General features: G+C 37.4%; 1 protein-coding gene across 1 annotated transcript; it reads left to right on the plus strand.

The window, feature by feature from the left end:
• The first annotated feature begins 3477 nt into the window (after window positions 1-3477).
• Window positions 3478-17663, plus strand: hoxc1a (homeobox C1a). Its single transcript, XM_060936644.1, is given in 9 exon segments — window positions 3478-3491; window positions 8496-8624; window positions 8626-8716; window positions 8719-8736; window positions 8739-8865; window positions 8868-8918; window positions 8921-8968; window positions 16698-16849; window positions 16851-17663. Coding segments are annotated over 9 exon segments (819 nt in total). The 3' UTR covers window positions 17040-17663.
• Window positions 17664-18343: the final 680 nt, after the last annotated feature.

Raw genomic sequence — 18343 nt, forward strand, 5'->3', positions numbered from 1 at the left:
CAGCCGTGCTCGTCTCCTCTCCGTACTAAGCCTCAGAGTTTCCTCGCCCTCTTTCCGAATCAGGACGGAATTCTAAAAAACTGGAATGTGCCACGGTCAGGAGTACTGTTGTGACCACAACCATATACAGTACAAAGATATGGCATAGCTAAAAGAATGCTTAAAGCAGTGGAAAAACAAAGAGAGTTGCGCACGCTTGACTATGTTTTGTATGGAATGTCGCTTGACCCCGCATTTCTATATCCACCAACATGGCCGACATCCAGGTTTCTATTTTGCTTTGATGTCACTTGCAAGTCAAGGATTAGGTGTTTGAGATAGGAGGAGCGTATAATAGAGCCACTACTTTCCTAACTCAATCATTCAATCCAGGATATAAAAAATTCCAAGAAAAGCGGAGAGAGAGAGAGAGAGAGAGAGAGAGAGAGAGAATAAGTATCCAGGGACAATGCTTAACCAGATCTTAGGAAGAAAAGGGTTAAAACAGATGGAAGTCACATTGAATCCACATTGAATTCTTGTGCTAGTTGACTGGCCAATGATAAATAAAAGCGCATTTGTATATCCACCAACATTACAGCATTACATGATCTCTGGCCAAAGATCAGAGACAAGTCCGACGATGGCCACTTATCCAATAAAACCATCCTATTTTTAGACATTCAGATCTACAAAGCATAAAATTCCACTACATCTCCACAGTGCACGCAGCTCCAACAGGCCTGTGTTATGTTATGTGGCTTATTTCTTCACACTGCAATACATGTGAGAAAACTGAATTATAGCACCCCACAAGGCTGCACAATTCTTTAAAATATATTAATGGCCCTGCGAGCAATCAATGTACAATGTTCTCTTAAAATATTGTTTTTTGATTACTGTGATCTATGAATTCATTGCACATAATAACTCATGTTCTTCGAAAAGCAGCTGCAAAGAGATTTTTCACTTAGCATGCACGGTAATGTACTAACACAATATCTGCATATTAGAAAAAAAAGCGTTCTGCAGAAAGGCATGCAACCACATGGAAATGTGTGTGTGTGTGTGAGAGAGAGAGAGAGAGAGAGAGAGAGAGAGAGAGAGAGAGAGAGAGAGAGAGACGCACAATAACCCCAGCTCCAATAAACAGCTATAGCACATCAGGAGCAATTTTGCGAAAGGAATAATCAGGTCCTATCTGTGATGTATTTACTGACGTAAAGCAATTACTTACATACACCTATTCGTTTTAGAAAACTAATTGGTTAATGATTTCTTTCTAATCATATCTTATGCCACTTCCTTTCCTGTGAACATAATTTATTTAGGTTTTCACTTTTTTTTTCTCAGCTAATGATGTGAATGCCTAGACTATTTTATTACTATGATATTTTAGAAGAAATAAATGTCACATACTGTCCTAATACCCACAGCTACAGAGTTTGGAAGACTACGTTGCTAAATGTTATACATCCCAGCCCTGAAGAGACACCAAAAAGCAGAGTCTGCATAAAGCCAGGAATGTACAGGACTTACTGGACCAAGAATGAAATTACAAAGCACTCTCTTGATAAGGTCTCACTGGAATTTTTTTTTTTTCTTGAATAATTGGCGCAACAACTTCATCGTGGCCTGCACCACAGGACCAATAAGACACCACCAATACATCACATTCTAGATTTAGTTAGTAATCCCACAATCTAGTTAAGGATCTGGAAATTAGATCTAATCAATTCATTCTACAGTCAATTAGCATAACAGATGGTCCACCAGGCATTAAAATTCACATTTTGTCTTCAGATATCTCATGGCTGACTACACTTTTGAAAATTGGAGTATAAAATGGAATGAATTATAATGAAATATCATTCCAAGTACCAATTAGAAGAAGTGGAGCTCAACCTGTGTGGCTGAGATATTCCTGTTTAAATTGCTATTAAGGTTCATCTAGTGGGTCTCTTTATACATGTGCTGTACAGGAACTGTACAGGAAAAGACTTACAGCATGTCTGACATAACAGCAATAACATCAATCCGACATCACAAGCATTCTGGATGACCCTTCGAATAATAATAATAATAATAAACAAGGTGAGTATAGGCCAGTCCATTCAACTCGTTTCCATTAACCCTCCCATCTCCCATCTTCCCCTTTTATTTTTTTTCTGTCTTCCTCTTCTCTCTCACTCTCACTCTAGCACTCTCTGAACAGCTTTCAGTGCTTGTTGCTCAGAGGGACTGTTAAGTATCAATTCCCAGTGTCACCTTTATGGGTTTTATTTATTTGTCTGCTTGCTGGTGTGGAACACAGCACAAGCATCACTCAGGTAGATGGGTTATAACTCACCTGCTAGCACTCATCAATCTCCAGAATTTGACTTCCTGCATCACGTACAACAGTTACTGTCATATTAAAACGCGGCATTACAAAGATCAATGAGTTTTTAAAAGTGCTTCAGTTAAAGGTGATTGCCGGTGATGAACTACAATCTGTACTGATGACTATTGTTCATTCGTCCCTAATATAGCCCATGATTTCTACAGTAAGGACTACAATAACATTTACTTTATTACTCAAATTGCGCTGATCATTCTTTGTCTAATGAACATAATACAAAAAAAAAATTTTCAATGAACAATGTTGTGGATTGTAAGCACTGCACAACTGATTCACCGCTGTGAAGAAAGAGACGGTTAATAAAATAAAACCACTCCTCACACGAATGGAAAAAAATGCCTCACAGCTTGCGTTCAAATACACAGAAGAAGCATATGGCAATATGAGGACAAGAGCTTTGCTTCCCAGCACATGTCTAACCCTGTTAATGTCCTATGGTAAGGAGCACTGGAAGCATAGTATAGAGTGTGCTGATTTGACGGATGGCCTATTGTCACTTTGTTTGGGTTACGACCTGCTGAGCTCAAGCAGGAAGTAAGAAATCCAAGCATTCATATCCTTAGAAGAGTCATAATATGTAAGGCATGCACTCTCAGGAAAAAAATGGTGCTTAGCAGTACCATTCCTTGTCGTTGAAGTGGAACCCATAAGCGTGCACCTATACCATTACCATTAGTATGTATCTTTTAGAAGCATAGACTGTACCTTCAGACTTTATTCACATTTCCATGTGAGAGATATTACAGGGACAGAAGATAACAGCCAGGACAAGGACACAACTTTACTTTTTTTCATAGTGATGCATTTTTGTGTGGAAAAGATGGCGCTGTAGTAAAATAGATAATACATTATTCACAATATGGTGATTGAATTTCTTGTAGTGACCACTAAACCCAACATCATTTACTTTGTGTTGTTGGAGACATCTGTCTTAATTTACATCAGGCTCAATCACACAGAAACAAAGCTTCGACTCGTATTACTTAGTGCTATTGATGCTATCAGTATGCTTCAGAGGCTTCCCTCAGTCTCTTTCCTTTTCCCTCGCTACTGCATGGTACAGTGATATTCCCAAAGCCACTGTCTCTTTTGACGCTATGACGGAGATGAAGTAAGAGGAGGGAGCAGGCGCCGAGAATTGCCCAGCATTAACCAATCATCTGCGACAAGCCCACACTACATTAACGGCGGTGACCTTTTCGCCTGCACTGACAGTCATCTGTCAACAGCGCCTCTCTCTTGGCCTTCTCTGCTGCCCCAAGAGGAGAAATAATTAGAGCAACGAGGTCAATACAGGGCTATGGCGTTTGACTCGGTCCTTGGAGGACAGGTGCCAAAACTAGGTAGTGAAATGATCTCGATGTGATGCTCCGCATCATTGTCATTGTGCAGGGATGTTCTGAACGACATATCGACAAGTCACCATGAAATCACACAGCGTGCATTTCATGACTCTCGCATGATGAGGCATCTTCAGACTCTACGAACTCTATTTCTATGAATTCTTTTCCTTCCACTATAATAATAGAATCATAGAATAATATAAATGAGCGACAAGGGAATTTCTCACTTTTCAGCCACAAAAGAAAAACAGACAAGCATATGCACACCTGGTTTTTTCCCATCCTCCAGCCAAACACTTCTGCTCCCCCAGCACAGCACACACACACACACACACACACACACACACCACACACAGTCTGCTGAAAGCCATTACAGAAATACAATTTCTAATGCCTTCACACAGGTCTGCAATCGACTGCAAACAAATTTATATTCAGCTCGTAAACAGAGAGCTGCAGAGATTTATTTATTGAGCGGAGAGGAGAGAAACACGCTAGCGCATGAACCTTGGGTAACCCCAGAGCTGACATAAAGATGGATAAGTATACCATGCAAATGTACGGAGGGAAGGGATATATTGCACTCAGTCATTCAGCTGCCTGTAGAATTCCATTAACTCCTCCAGCTGCGACCATATCTCTGGGCTTGTACCAGCACTGCTATACACTGATGATTATTTTCAATAGTTTTTTAATCACTGCCTGGCAATAGTATGTTTTTTTTTAACTATAAGTGGATGTTTCCTCTTGTGCTCACTATTCATACAGAAGATGGCATTATTTAAATATCATATTTTGTTTGGTTTTTATTTATTTTCTGTTTGTTAAATGGCTTATTATCACTGTTATTGACAATTAACAAAATACATCTTCAATGGTGATCAGTGAAGCAAATACATGCCAGATATACAAAGTACAAAATAATGAGGAACCCTAATCAGGTTGTTGGTTTTGTTTGTTTGTTTTTGCATATTCCTGAATGTATATGTATTTGCAAATAGATATTACCCTATGTGTGTGTCCATATATGTGTGTGTGCTTTTTATCCCCCCACCACCATGTTTTTGTTTTTTTTTTTAATTTGCTGAAGGGCTGCATACATTATTAAGCTGATAGCCAATGCTTGTAGACTAGCGAGCTCTTCTAGAGTGAGTCAAAGCAGAGTTTATTAAAATAGGATTATGGCTTCCCATTTCAGTGTTAATATATGGACAAAGATTTCTGCCGGAGAGAAAATCATTGGTGCAGTTCTCTGATTTGTGTCTATACTAATAAAGTTTTTGCCATCAATGCAAAAAAAGATAACACTGTTGGAAGTTTGGTAATATTGCATCATTTGCGATATTTATAATGGGATAATGAGTAATGAGAGTTGCAAAAAGAATAATTTCATAAGCTGCACATTTGCAAATTACAAGAATATGCATAAATTATGGGATAATGTAATTGTAAACTTATACAGATAACTAATGGAGTTACACTCGTGCATCATAGTACTAACAATAAAAAAAATGGGAAAAAAACCATGCACTTGAACTTGCATTGCTACAGTGAGCATTGTTATCTGGTTTTATTATGTTTTCTGTTTAGCATAGAATTATTTTAATTTGACATTGACATATTGCAAACATATAACATTTTAAAGAAAAACATAGTTTTGACACACATACAACAGTGAAACAGAAATCTAAGCAATTTTGACTGTTTAAAATCACTACTATATGAAAATATTGTATTGCTTTTCTCTGCTCTTTCTCTATCTGGGAGCTAGGGCAAGCCTGTGAAATGTCTTAATATTAGGCGTAGTGGTTTATATTCAGTAGAAAGCAGAATTTGTTCTTTATCCGAGCGCTACATCAATGCTTTCTACACTTCTTTCTCATTGTAACTTTCACTTCATGTAAATTTCTTCAACTAAAGTGTCGTGTTTGACTCAACATATATATATATATATATATATATATATATATATATATATATATATATATATATATATATATATATATATAAGGTACCAAATGGCTTCTTTATCATCTGTCACGTCTTCATTTTTTAAATTTTGATAGGAAAAGCAGCACTTCCTTCTGATACAGGAAGCAGATGCTAATTATCATTTGACCAGTACATGACCTCCGAGCAACAGCTGCTGATAACTCACAGTATCACACACCAAACCAAGTGAGGAACTTGTTTAGCTTATTTAAAAGACAAGAAAGGGAAGAATAAAAAAATCAATGAGTACCTGTGAACGGAGTTAAAGTGAAGGTCATCCGTAATTTTACATTCTTATTTTAGATAAAAGCATATAATATACAGTGTATATATATATCCAAGAAGATGTAATATAGAGTTTAAGGATCAATTATGACTGCAGAGTGTACGTAACCTGCCTTCAACTAGGCTACTCAATTATAAATTATTATCATGTGGGGAAATCAAATCCATATGGGCTATAAAAAAAACAGAGAACTGTCCACATAAATAAGCACTAAAACTGTGATTAGTGATATTTCTTTCATGAGTCTGACCCATGCTAAAGACTTTAATCCTTCACTTGAATTTATTTGACATCTCAAAGCAAACATCTATTTTTATTTGGATTACAAGGCTTTCAAAGGACTGAAGGACAAAAGCCAGTACAGGTATAAATATCACTTTGCTTAAAAATTATGGATATTCACAAACACACACACTCGTGTATATATATATATATATATATATATATATATATATATATATATATATATATATATATATATATATCAGGCCTAGAAATTCATATATTTTTTCACCAGCCAGCCGGACTAGTTACCTTCCAAAGTAACTAGTCAAACAGAAAATCAGCTAGCCAAAATTTGTTCATGTATGAATTTTACTTCTGTCAAAAATAACACAAAAGAGAGTAGTTACCATTGTTCATGACTAATGTGCATTTATTTCAAGACCCGAGTATTTTGATACTGTTGTTACAGTAAATACATAAATGAGAACAACACAGAGCACCATAATATAATATCAACAAATAATAATATATTGGAAAACTTGGTAACTTGGTGTACGAGTATTGAAAACAAATATACTTACTATCATTACTATAGCACCCAAAATATGTCCAACATGCTTTCTGTATTTAACCATTTATGACAGAGAAAGCATTAGGAGCTTCATATTGACTAGGAATCAACTTGAAAAAAAAATAATTATTCCATAAAAATCATATCGCAGCCAAGGCCTACCCTGCTCCCATGTTTGCTTATAAGTCCTTTGTCGTTTCTCCTTCTCGTACGCTTTATCGGCGGCCTTTTTCTCCTCTTCAGATCGAGGTCGCTTTGTCCCCGTCTCTGGCAGTTTCTGTACACGTTTCAGAAAATTCCGCATCGCAACGTAGCTTTGGCAGATGTAGATGTACACAACAACAAAAACACGTGTTTAAATGGGCGATAATGTGGCCACATCTATTGAATTTGATAACGTGATTACCGCGATATTCAATGAGATGCGTTATATGCATGCACAGTAGTGAAAAAAACGACAGCCTGACTTGTACACGATATGATTCGGAATTCTTCGGTATTTTCCGTCCTGCCGATAAACACATCGATGAACACAGACACGGCACACGCTTAATATGTTGTGGCTTTAGTTGACGGTGTGTCTGAATCTTCGCTTCATATATATTTTTTATTTTCAACTAGCCAGCTGGACTGGCTAGTGACAGGAATTACCCACCAAATGACAAATTAAGCCGCCTCAGGCGACCGGACCACCGCGAATTTCGAGCCATATATATATATATATATATATATATATATATATATATATATATATATATATATAATATTATATTATATTATGGTGCTCTGTGTTGTTCTCATTACTTGAAAAAAATTAATTATTCCATAAAAATCGTATCGCAGCCAAGGCCTACCCTGCTCCCACGTTTGCTTATAAGTCCTTTGTTGTTTCTCCTTCTCGTATGCTTTATCGGCGGCCTTTTTCTCCTCTTCAGACCGAGGTATATATTAAGAGAGAGAGAGAGAGTGAGAGTGTGTATATATATATATATATATATATATATATATATATATATATATATATATATATATATATATATATATGCACACGTGTGTGTGTGTGTGTGTGTGTGTGTGTGTGTGTGTGTTACAAATATTTAAGCAGAAACAGGAACCCTATCAAGTGCATATCCTTTTCTCCTTAAGCTTTCATAAAGTTCATGTGTATGTAACCTCAGGAGCATGTTTAACAATTATATCAATTTGCACTTCTGTGAAAGTGCAAAAACTCTTCACTCCAACTCAGTGAAATTCTTTGGGCTTCTCCAGGAAACGTCATCTTTCTTACAGTAAAAACACGTGTTGATGCATGAAAGGTGACAGTTGAAACTTTGTGGGCTGTAATTTTACTGGCTGTGTAAAGTCTGTGTAAGTGTATAAAGTCTACTACACCTTCCAAAACTTTTAGTTCAATTCTATCTCACGACCCTTGAAAAGTTTGAGCATGCTTAGCCTCCATGAAACAAAGTTTTAACCCGATCGGCTTTTTATCTCAGTGCTGATCCAGAATGATGACCATCCAAGGTGGTCAAAACGTAAATATTCAGACGAAGGACTTGTCCGGCTATTGGCCACGAGTCATTGGGAACGTCATCCCCATCAATCACAGATCGAACGTGTGTGTGTGTGTGTGTGTGTGTGTGTGCTCGGTGCACGCGGGGCGTCTTGCCAAAGTAGATCTGTTGGATTTCGGCTCAGCGTTCGAAGGAAGCACGTGCAAGCGGGATGCTGTCATGACTTCTTCCTGGAAGAGTTCACTAAAGCCAACGGGGCAAACAAGGCAGCGCGTCAGGATTTGGATCCAGTCAAACTCCAGATCACACACTTCCCGGTCAGAAACTGGCACTGGCGCATACGCGAAACGCTCTAGGGATTCGGACTTGAGACCTCCAGATCAAGACTACTTCTGCTCTAATCCACACCCTGATGGAGTGAACGGGTTGCGGTTCCGGAGCACAAACCTCTCTGTCCTTACACACTTTCACAAGGAAGTGCAGCGAGCTCGGCCCTATCAACAGGCACGTCAAGTGATGACCCAGAAACAGCCCATCATCTCACTTATTCTGGATACCAGTAACACCGAGCATGCTGGTTCTACCAATTTCCACGAGGCCACGCAAATGGGAAAGCCTTCAAATGGATGAGGGTGAAGCAGAACCAAGAGGGCACTGGTAAGTTAGAAAGTGTTTTGTAAACTTCATGCGCACAGAAATGTCAGATGTGCAAAAAAAAAAGAAAAGTAGGCTACACCATCACCTCGAACATTGCAAATGTTTTCTTCAGACTTCTTTAATTTAGTTACAAGAATTCTGCATAGAGTTTGTGCACTTATATGGGACTTATATTTAAATATAGGTTACTTCTGGGCCTGCAATTCAGTATCTGTATCTTGAATTCTTGAACTCAGGACACTTGAAAACTTTTAGCATATTTAATTATAAATAAAGTATATCGATCAAGTTGGGAAAAAAACCTCTGAATACGTAGCCTTAATATATAGTTGTATATGCAAATTAATCCGTATCAGTCAACTTTTTCCATATAGAACGACTTTACTGTGCTTAAAATATAATATACTTTACAAAGATTCAAACCTACAGTGTCTACAAGTCCAGTGATCCAACAAGAGGAATTGGTGAGTGCTACACTACCTAAGGCCAAACTCAAGATCTACGCACTTGGCGATGCCATTACTTTCCAGGTTAGGCTTCCCATCAACAAATCCGAGTGATGAAAACCTTTATGGGAAAGTTTAAGGAAAAAAGACGTGATGATCTATAATGCACTCGTACCCTCTAGTGGGTCTGCTTTCCCTTGACTACATTTCATAGCTTATCCCTGTAAACTGCTAAGAGCCTATTTAAGGTAGTCCAGCTCCCCCTAGCTCCTTGTCTATTAAGGGCCAAACAAAGTCCAGAGGAACTTTCTTAATTCCAGTGCTTAATCCAAACCACTGCTGACAATCAATTTTCTGTTTAAAAAAAAAAAACTTTAAAAAGGACATTTTTCAAGATCTCTTTCCACAATGCAACCCTAGCCCTTTGTGTAGAGAAATATTAAATACAGCCACCTGTACTGTGGTTTGACTTAGCTTTGACTTTTTTTTTCTCTATAAAATGTCCCATGCAGTGACATAATCTGTCAAATGTCTTTTACATTTATGGATAATTATACAATGCATATGGTGTCCATATTCCAGAAGAAAAATGCTCTCACATCATCTAGGCCACACAGATGATGTTAACTAGCTCACAAACATATCTATCAGATTAAAGGTCTGTTGCCCTGAGATTGTGGTTAGGAGAAATGGGAAGAAAAACTGGGATGGAAGGCAATGACAAAAACCTGCAATTAGCTTGATATGCAGGAGCATCTGGTGCTTGTTATTTTGAACTACCTTCACTAAAACCACAAGAGTGTTGAGAATTCCAGGTATGTTTCGGCTGTAATGTGGAGTACTGCATTCTTCAGAAGGTGTGTGTGTGTGTGAGTGAGAGAGAGAGAGAGAGAGGTTCATATCTAGTTGACTGCATCTCTGTCAACACTTACTTACTGAGGTGAAATATTTAAGTATCTAATACATTAGAGCTTATAGAAAAATCATAATAAATGTCCTGCGTCCATTTCCCCAAATAGACCTTCCATTTGCAGTTGATTGTTTTTTTGTTTCTTTCTATCAAAATACCGCATACTCTTCACTTAACCAAGCAAAGTGAACATTATTATAGCATGTATGTATTAATGTTTTATATATATATATATATATATATATATATATATATATATATATATATATATATATATATATATATAATTTTTAATAAACTGTCTGCATGCTTGGACAAAAATTGCTCACTGTTTATTTGTTTATTTTAAAACACATTGGCTTCACACAGTGCCTCATTAGCACATCATGTGGTAGGGAACAATTCCCAGTGGATATTGTGTAGAATATAAAACACATTCTAACCAGACATTAGAAAATTATCTATAAAATATTCTAAGTTTATATATAGTGATTATTATAGGAATGTTTTTTCATCCAATCTTTGACTGTTCAGTCTTGATGAGGCTGTGCCCACTGTCGCCTCAGATTCCTGTTCTTGGCTAATACAAGGAGAACGGGATGTGGTCTTGTAGTGCTGTTGTAGCTCATCTGCCTCAAGGTTCGGCATGTTGTGTGTTCTTAGATGCTTTTCTGCTCACAGTGGTTGTAAAGAATGGTTATTTAAGTTATCCTAGCCTTCCTGTCAACTTGCTCTTACCAGCAAGGCATTTCCACCCACTAAATTTCCATCCACTATGGCTTAATGGTTAGAGGAGCAGTTTTGAGACCAAAAGGTTGCTGGTTCGATTCCCTAGACTAGCAGGAATGGCAAAAGTGCCCTTGAGTAAGGTACCTAACCCCCAACTGCTCCCCAGGCTGCTCTGGGTATGTTGTACATTGCTCTGGATAAGAGTGTCTGCTAAATGCCTGTAATGTAATGGATGTTTTTTGCGCCAGTCTGGATAAACTCTAGAGACTGTGTGTGTGAAAATACCAAGAGATCAGCAGTTTCTGAAATACTCAAACTAGCCCACCTGGTAAGACCAACACCCATGCCACAGTTAATCACTGAGAAGATATTTTCTCCAGTTCTGATATTTGATGTGAACATTAACTGAAGCTCTTGACCTGTCTGTATGCATTGCTCCATTGCCACATGATTAGTTGATTGGATAATTGATGAATGATCAGGGTATGTGTTCCTATTAAAGTCACCAGTGAGAGTGTGTATGCATACAGATTATTTGTGTGGATCAGCAAAAAGCCTGCCTCAACCCTGTGTATCTGAATCCTTCAGCATTTTGTGCATATTCCCACAACACCATCCTTCAATTACAGTCTGACAGCGCCTGAATTACAGTGGGTTGAATGTCCAGAAGACTAAGGCAATCTGGATCGATCTCTGCTGCTTTCTCTTCTCCGGTCACCCGGGGTTAGTCGGTATCGCCATCCCACATCTCCAAATGAGCCTCTCCAAATCAATCCTAGTTTGATTCCTTTATGCCTTTCCTTTCAGAAGCCAATTCGTGATACTCAAATGTGTAAATGTATTGTACAGTCTTTTTTTTTTACAGGTTTTGAAATTAAACCTTTAAGGGCTCCCTCTTAAGGGTCTGACTTTTTCCATCATTAAGGATTACAGACTAGAACCTTTTTAGAGATCTAATTCTTTATTGTTTTTTCAAACCATACAAATAACCTCTAGGAGAACCCTTTTTGAAAAAAAAAGTGAATTTTTGAGTGTTCCTGACAGTCAGAGGTGACCTTAAACTCACTTTTGCTCATCCATTATTTATTTGCACAGTTTGATTTTAGTTGTTTTAGCTGAAATGACAAAGACCGTTAAACAGTGCCAACAGCTGTCAGAGACAAACCGTATTTCACTACAGTGCTATTTCAGAGAGAGCCAAGTGTGTGTTTGTGTGTCAGAGAGAGAGAGAGTGAGTATATATGCATGTATGTTTGTGGGGTTTTTTTGCCATTGTAAAGGTTGCCTGAAGGTGTTTGAGGTAAAATCTTGTTTCCTTCTACCATCAAGTGCCAGTTAAATGATAGCTGGATCATTTACTCTAAAGATTGAACAAACAAATCATGTAACCTCAGAATGAATTATAGTTTCTTGTCGTCACTAAAAACAAAAACAAAGCCACTGTCGTTCACCTCCAGTGTCAGACATGAGGTGAACAAGTCATCAAAAATGAATTGTTTGCACAGAATTTACGACACAAAATTGCAAAACCGAAATGTCCACAAGCAAGATTGTAATCTAATTAATCCACACTTTTAATATCTAAATTTTGGCACCATTTCAAGTGGGTCTTAAGGTGGCACACACTTAAAATAAATCCACTTGTAAACGGAAACCTGACTCAACAAACACACCAGACTGGAATGAGTGTTCTGCAATATATCAGTAGCCTGGATTTACCTAGCGATCTATGTATGGTTAGTGCATAAGTAGTGTGAACAGAATTATGATTAACTGCTATTTTGTCACTAGCGACACTCCTAAAAATAGTTCCTCAGCGTTTCTTTGGATGCCTAATGGTTCCTTCTATTAAACCGGAAGCCATGGCCTAATGGTTAGAGAAGCAGCTTTGGGACCAAAAGGTTGCTGATTTGGTTCCCTGGACCAGCAGGACTGGCAGAAATGCTCTTGAGCAAGGCACCTGACTCCCAATCACTCTGGGAAGAGTGGTGGTGTACCTTGTGTCTGATTAGCCAAAGAAAAGCTGATGATGTGATCATCAGTTCAGGTGGTGCCTGACTGAAATGAAAAAAATTAAACCGGGTTCTAATATGAACTTTTTTTTTTTAAGAGAAACCCATGAGTGTTGGTTTTTGCATAAACAGGAGCACCCCAAACCATTTACAGAGCTTTATTAAAACCATTTTTCTGAGATTTTACTCATGGGTCTTCAACCCATTCATTTGGCTAGACATTGGCTAGAATGTAAAATATATGACAAACTGGGTTTAGTTGGTATATTTACAGCCATGCCATGGATAGTTGCATTTACAGTATCCTATATTAAAAAATACATCCATATACAACAGCATCAAGCTAATATCCTGCAGAAAATTGGATGCTAGCCAATAAAACCTAAATTATAATGCAGAGTAAGTATATTAACTTGCTATCAAAGATTTAATGGTTACAGATATGATCAGTGATATGGACTACCCTTAAGGGTACAAGTTTAAAACAACAAAGAAAGAAATTTATATTAAATGTATAACCATGGGTAAGAAGCTATCTGTTTGCTAGAGTTGTTAGCTGGCCCCTTATTAGTTTGGATAAACTGCTCCACAGCTGGATAAGGAAGAGACGTTCAGTCTTCTGAGGATGATCCAGCTGTGGATACACAGACCAAACCCTGGGCTGAACTGAGGCTTCATCAGTCCAAGAAAAATAAAGCTTAGCTTAGGTATAATTTATACTTTATAATACTATAAAATGTTTAAAGATAACTGACTTGATGATAACTGCAAAAGCTAAACTAACTAAGACACAATTTCTACTGAACTATCAGAGGACTTTTGTGCTGTCTAGTGAATATTTGTTAGCAAAAATAAATTGCATTACATTTCATAAGGCTTCAGCTGGATGTTGCTTATCAGTCCAGATGTTGGCAGATACGAGACAGTTTATTTAGTGAACTTAAGAACTTAATGAATTTGGAAACAGTTGGATGTTTGTCAAAAGTTAATCCATTGTTATGGAGAGGTTGTTTTCAATTATTTTTAACTTTGTGTTGGGCTTGCTAGTTAGACCAAAAAATTGTTAATATTACTTGCTTTGTATGTTGAGTTCAGCCAAGGGGTTGTCAACAGTATATCACTTAATTCTGAGCACTGAAGAAATCACTCTTGGGTACAGAATCAGCATTATCTCAACATTAGTACTACTGCTCATAGTTTAACAACCACCAAAATAACGGGGGGGAAAATCAAAGGACTTTTTTTTAATTATTTTCCCTTTTTTTTCTAATGGGTCACAAACTGTTAAAAGGTTAAACCAGGATAGACTGCAAAACCATTAAAGGGTCCTAAGAGCAAGCTAACTTTGCCCTTATCTCCAGACAATAAAGCTTTGAATCCCTTGAATTCCTCCTCAAGGAAAGTTTCTTTGAGGCATCTGCGCCCAACCAAATGTGTTGCACAAAATGGAATGCTCATGAGCGCATGGCTCTGACCTTTTCACTCAAAGAGGTCAAATTAGAAGATCAGTAGCATTGTTTCATCTTGAGATAGATATACAGTACTGGGCAAAAGTCTTAGGTGCTCGATTTTTGTTCCAGACAAACTTTGTTATAGATTTTTATTTTATGACTTCTACATTATCGAGTCAGTACAAAAACATTTTAGAGTCCAAACGTTCTGTTTTTTTCCAGCACAAAATTTAATGTTACTGGAAAAAAAAAGTTTGTATCTGAGCAGCATATTATATAAGAGACCACTTTTCAGACAAAAAAAGAAAACATAATGAAGGCTGCTGGGTTTTGGTGCAAAATTAAGAAGCGAGTGTGATGGTCAAAGTGTCCAGAAGAACTGTAGCTGGTTCTGTAAGATGCTCAGTAAAACCTACAGCTCATTTCCGCATAAAACTGCACTCACTGTACCTGAAACAAATTTTTTTTAAAGCAAAGGGTTGTCTCACACCAAATATTGACTTTGTTTCATTTATTATGGCTCACTGCTTATAGTATTTTTTATGTTGAAACATTTCTTTTAATTTCTTTATTTTTAATCCATTTTTGGTCAACAGCATTTCTTTACATGTGCCTAAGACTTTTGCACAGGACTGTATATATCCACAAATAATGTTGTTCATTATTTATAAAAATCACTCCAGTTGATGAGATAATTTGATGATCCATTTAACAATTTGTTTCCTTCCTCAAATCCTAAAATAAAATATCATTTTATTGAAGTAAACTATAGCTCATTTTACCCTGCTAAAAAAGGGTGCAATTATTTTTAAGCCAATGCCAGCTTACAAAATTTACATCACATCTTTTGCAACATTTACATCTGTAGCCTCTATAAGGACACCTTTGGAGAGTGACCATTTTTCAGTGTGATTCATTTTGCTTTACTGTGTGAGCCACTTGCTATGGATTTATTCTTGATTTTGCTGCAGTGTTGAAAGTCAGAAGTTTTACATTTGAGTTAAAATGAGAGCAGCTCGAAACACATGCAACCCTGCATTTATGACTGTTACTCTTAGTGTGAGATTTTGCTTATGCAATCCATCACAGACCTATTCATGAATTATTCAAATTCTTAATTTAAATGGTTTAGTCATTTTCATGTCCAGGGAGTTTGTAGGTTCTGTGTGAGTTCAAGAATAGATGGGAACACTGTTCTTGAACCTTTGCTTGAGGAGCAAGTTGCAAGATCGTCGCTATATAACACCATGCATTTGAAGGACCTTCAAATTCTTCACATTTCTGTGAACAACATTATTTGTGGATATATACAGTCCTGTGCAAAAGTCTTAGGCACATGAAAAGAAATGCTGTTGACCAAAAATGGATTAAAAATAAAGAAATTTTTCAACATAAAAAATACTATAAACAGTAAAGCTGTAATAAATGAAACAAAGTTGATATTTGGTGTGAGACAACCCTTTGCTTAAAAAAAAAAGTAGTCTCAGGTACAATGAGTGCAGTTTTATTAAGAAATGAGCTGTAGGTTTTACTGAGCATCTTACAGAACCAGCCACAGTTCTTCTGGACACTTTGACTGTCACACTTTTGCACCAAAACCTAGTAGCCTTCATTATTTTTTTAATCTGAAAAATGGTCTCTGGTGTAATATGCTGCTTAGATACAAACTTTTTTTCTTTAAGATTTAATTTTGTGCTGGGGAAAAAACCGTTTGGACTCTAAAATGTTTTGACTCGATAATGTAGAAGTCATGAAGTAGAAATCTATAATTAATTTTGCATGGGAAAAAAATAGTGTCAAAGACTTTTGCACAGTATGTGATGTGGTGAATATAACTGATCCCCACCATAAGGCAGGATGGTGATCTGATCTTCAATTAGAGACCTGCCATCTGGTCGAGCTAGCCAAGTCGTGATCATTTTGTAAACAAGCCAAATCCCAAAGAAAATATTCAAATCATAAAATGTACTATAAACTCGGATAATTATTTTGTGACCATTTCGTTAAAGGTATCGCCATCACGCCTATACAGTACAGAAAATCCATACAGGATGCAAGTGAACTCAAAATTCAAGTTTAACTCTATTTCTAGGACCACAGTGGAATATTTAAACGCATGATTATAACAACAACAACAACAACAACAACAACAAAGTTAATTTCTCTTCTTTTGTACTGCAGGGAAGCCCATCTTAATAACCGGCGCATAGAACCTCATCCCATCTGTGAAAGTGGACGGTGGACAGGATGCAAGTGAGGACAGTCCACATGCAGAGTCCCGGAGCAGCTTTAGCACAAAACACTTCACCAAGTTGGAGAAGGAGTTCCCACTGCTGCAGCAGGTACCGGAGGCGCGTGCACGCGCGGCGGGTGGAGATCGCGAGCGCGCTGCAGCTCCGTGAGGTCCAAGTGTGGATCCAGAACCGGCGCTTGAAGATCACACACACACACACACGACCAGGAAGCTGTCTGGAATTCCACTCAAACCCAGCGGACACGGCTGCGCTTCCGGAGAGGAGTTAGTGTTCAATTCACTGCATCAATTCATGCGTGCGAGCTGGACCCGGTGCCCCCTCCTGCGCGCAGGAGCCCACGCGCCGACTTCATAAAAGGGCAAATGACGGATAAAGGATCGCTAAGTCAGAAAAAAAAGTAACCTGGGGTGGGGGGATTATTATGTTCATGATAATGAAAATATAGACTACTGTAAGTATTTTCTAAGCCTGAGCGCATGTCTGGTCTCCTTCATCACCTGTTGAAATATTGCCTCACAGATGCTGCTGCTTATTATTATTATTATTATTATTATTATTATTATTATTATTATATATTTAGGATATTTATTACCCTTTTGCTATTTATTACGTCCCCACTGTTGCAGATTTACCTCGAATCCTTACAATTATTCTTCATATCCTGAAGGAAAACAAAACCGAAAAGGGGTACTAAAGTGTACCATTTCTTGTCGCTGAGAAGTTTTACACCTTTTACACCTTATACAGTTGTACTGTTTATGGCACCTGTAATTGTGATCCAGTTGTTTACTTTATATCCATATTAACAGGCTACATGTTAAAGGGTGAGGAAAGGTGCTGTTTCGTACCCGTTTTGGTTTTATCTTGGATGTTCGGTTAGTATGAAATAATAAAAGAGGATTTAAAAAAAAAATATATATATATATATATATATATATATATATATATATATATATATATATATATATATATATATATATATATATATATATATATATATAAAGCTTGAAATAAAAAGAAGCTAAAAATCGCAAGAAGTGTCCTAAAAGGTTCTAGAGCAGAACTCAAGGATTTGAAATATATTAGAAGTAAAATAAAATGTTATGCCGACAGAGAGACTGATAATGCTGTATGGGTAGACACACACACACACACACACACACACACACACACAGAGAGAGAAAGAGAGAGTCCACACCAGGTTATTTCCTGTACTGTGTTCGCCTGTAGGCCTGCACGTTGTACGTGTCATGTTCACACTGCTACTGCTTTTATCTGCAAAATAAAGAGCGCTGCAAGTCAGTGCTCCTCGTCTTTCTAAATAATGGCTAAAAGCTGTCAACGTACCAAGTGCCTCCACTTAAAGTCGCGTATTTCCAGCCATTTATTCCGAGAATGGGTTAAATCGAGGGCCATAAGCTGAACTGAACTTCCCCATACTAACTTTTCATCTGGATGACATGCAGCACTGCTGTGCACTTCAGAGAAGAGACAAGAGTTAAAGGATAAGCCTTCCACATTTGTCCCTCTTAAAAACACACAGCCTACATACACTGCATTAGAGCTTTATTC

Source organism: Neoarius graeffei, chromosome 13, assembly GCF_027579695.1.
Source record: "Neoarius graeffei isolate fNeoGra1 chromosome 13, fNeoGra1.pri, whole genome shotgun sequence".
Taxonomy (NCBI): domain Eukaryota; kingdom Metazoa; phylum Chordata; class Actinopteri; order Siluriformes; family Ariidae; genus Neoarius; species Neoarius graeffei.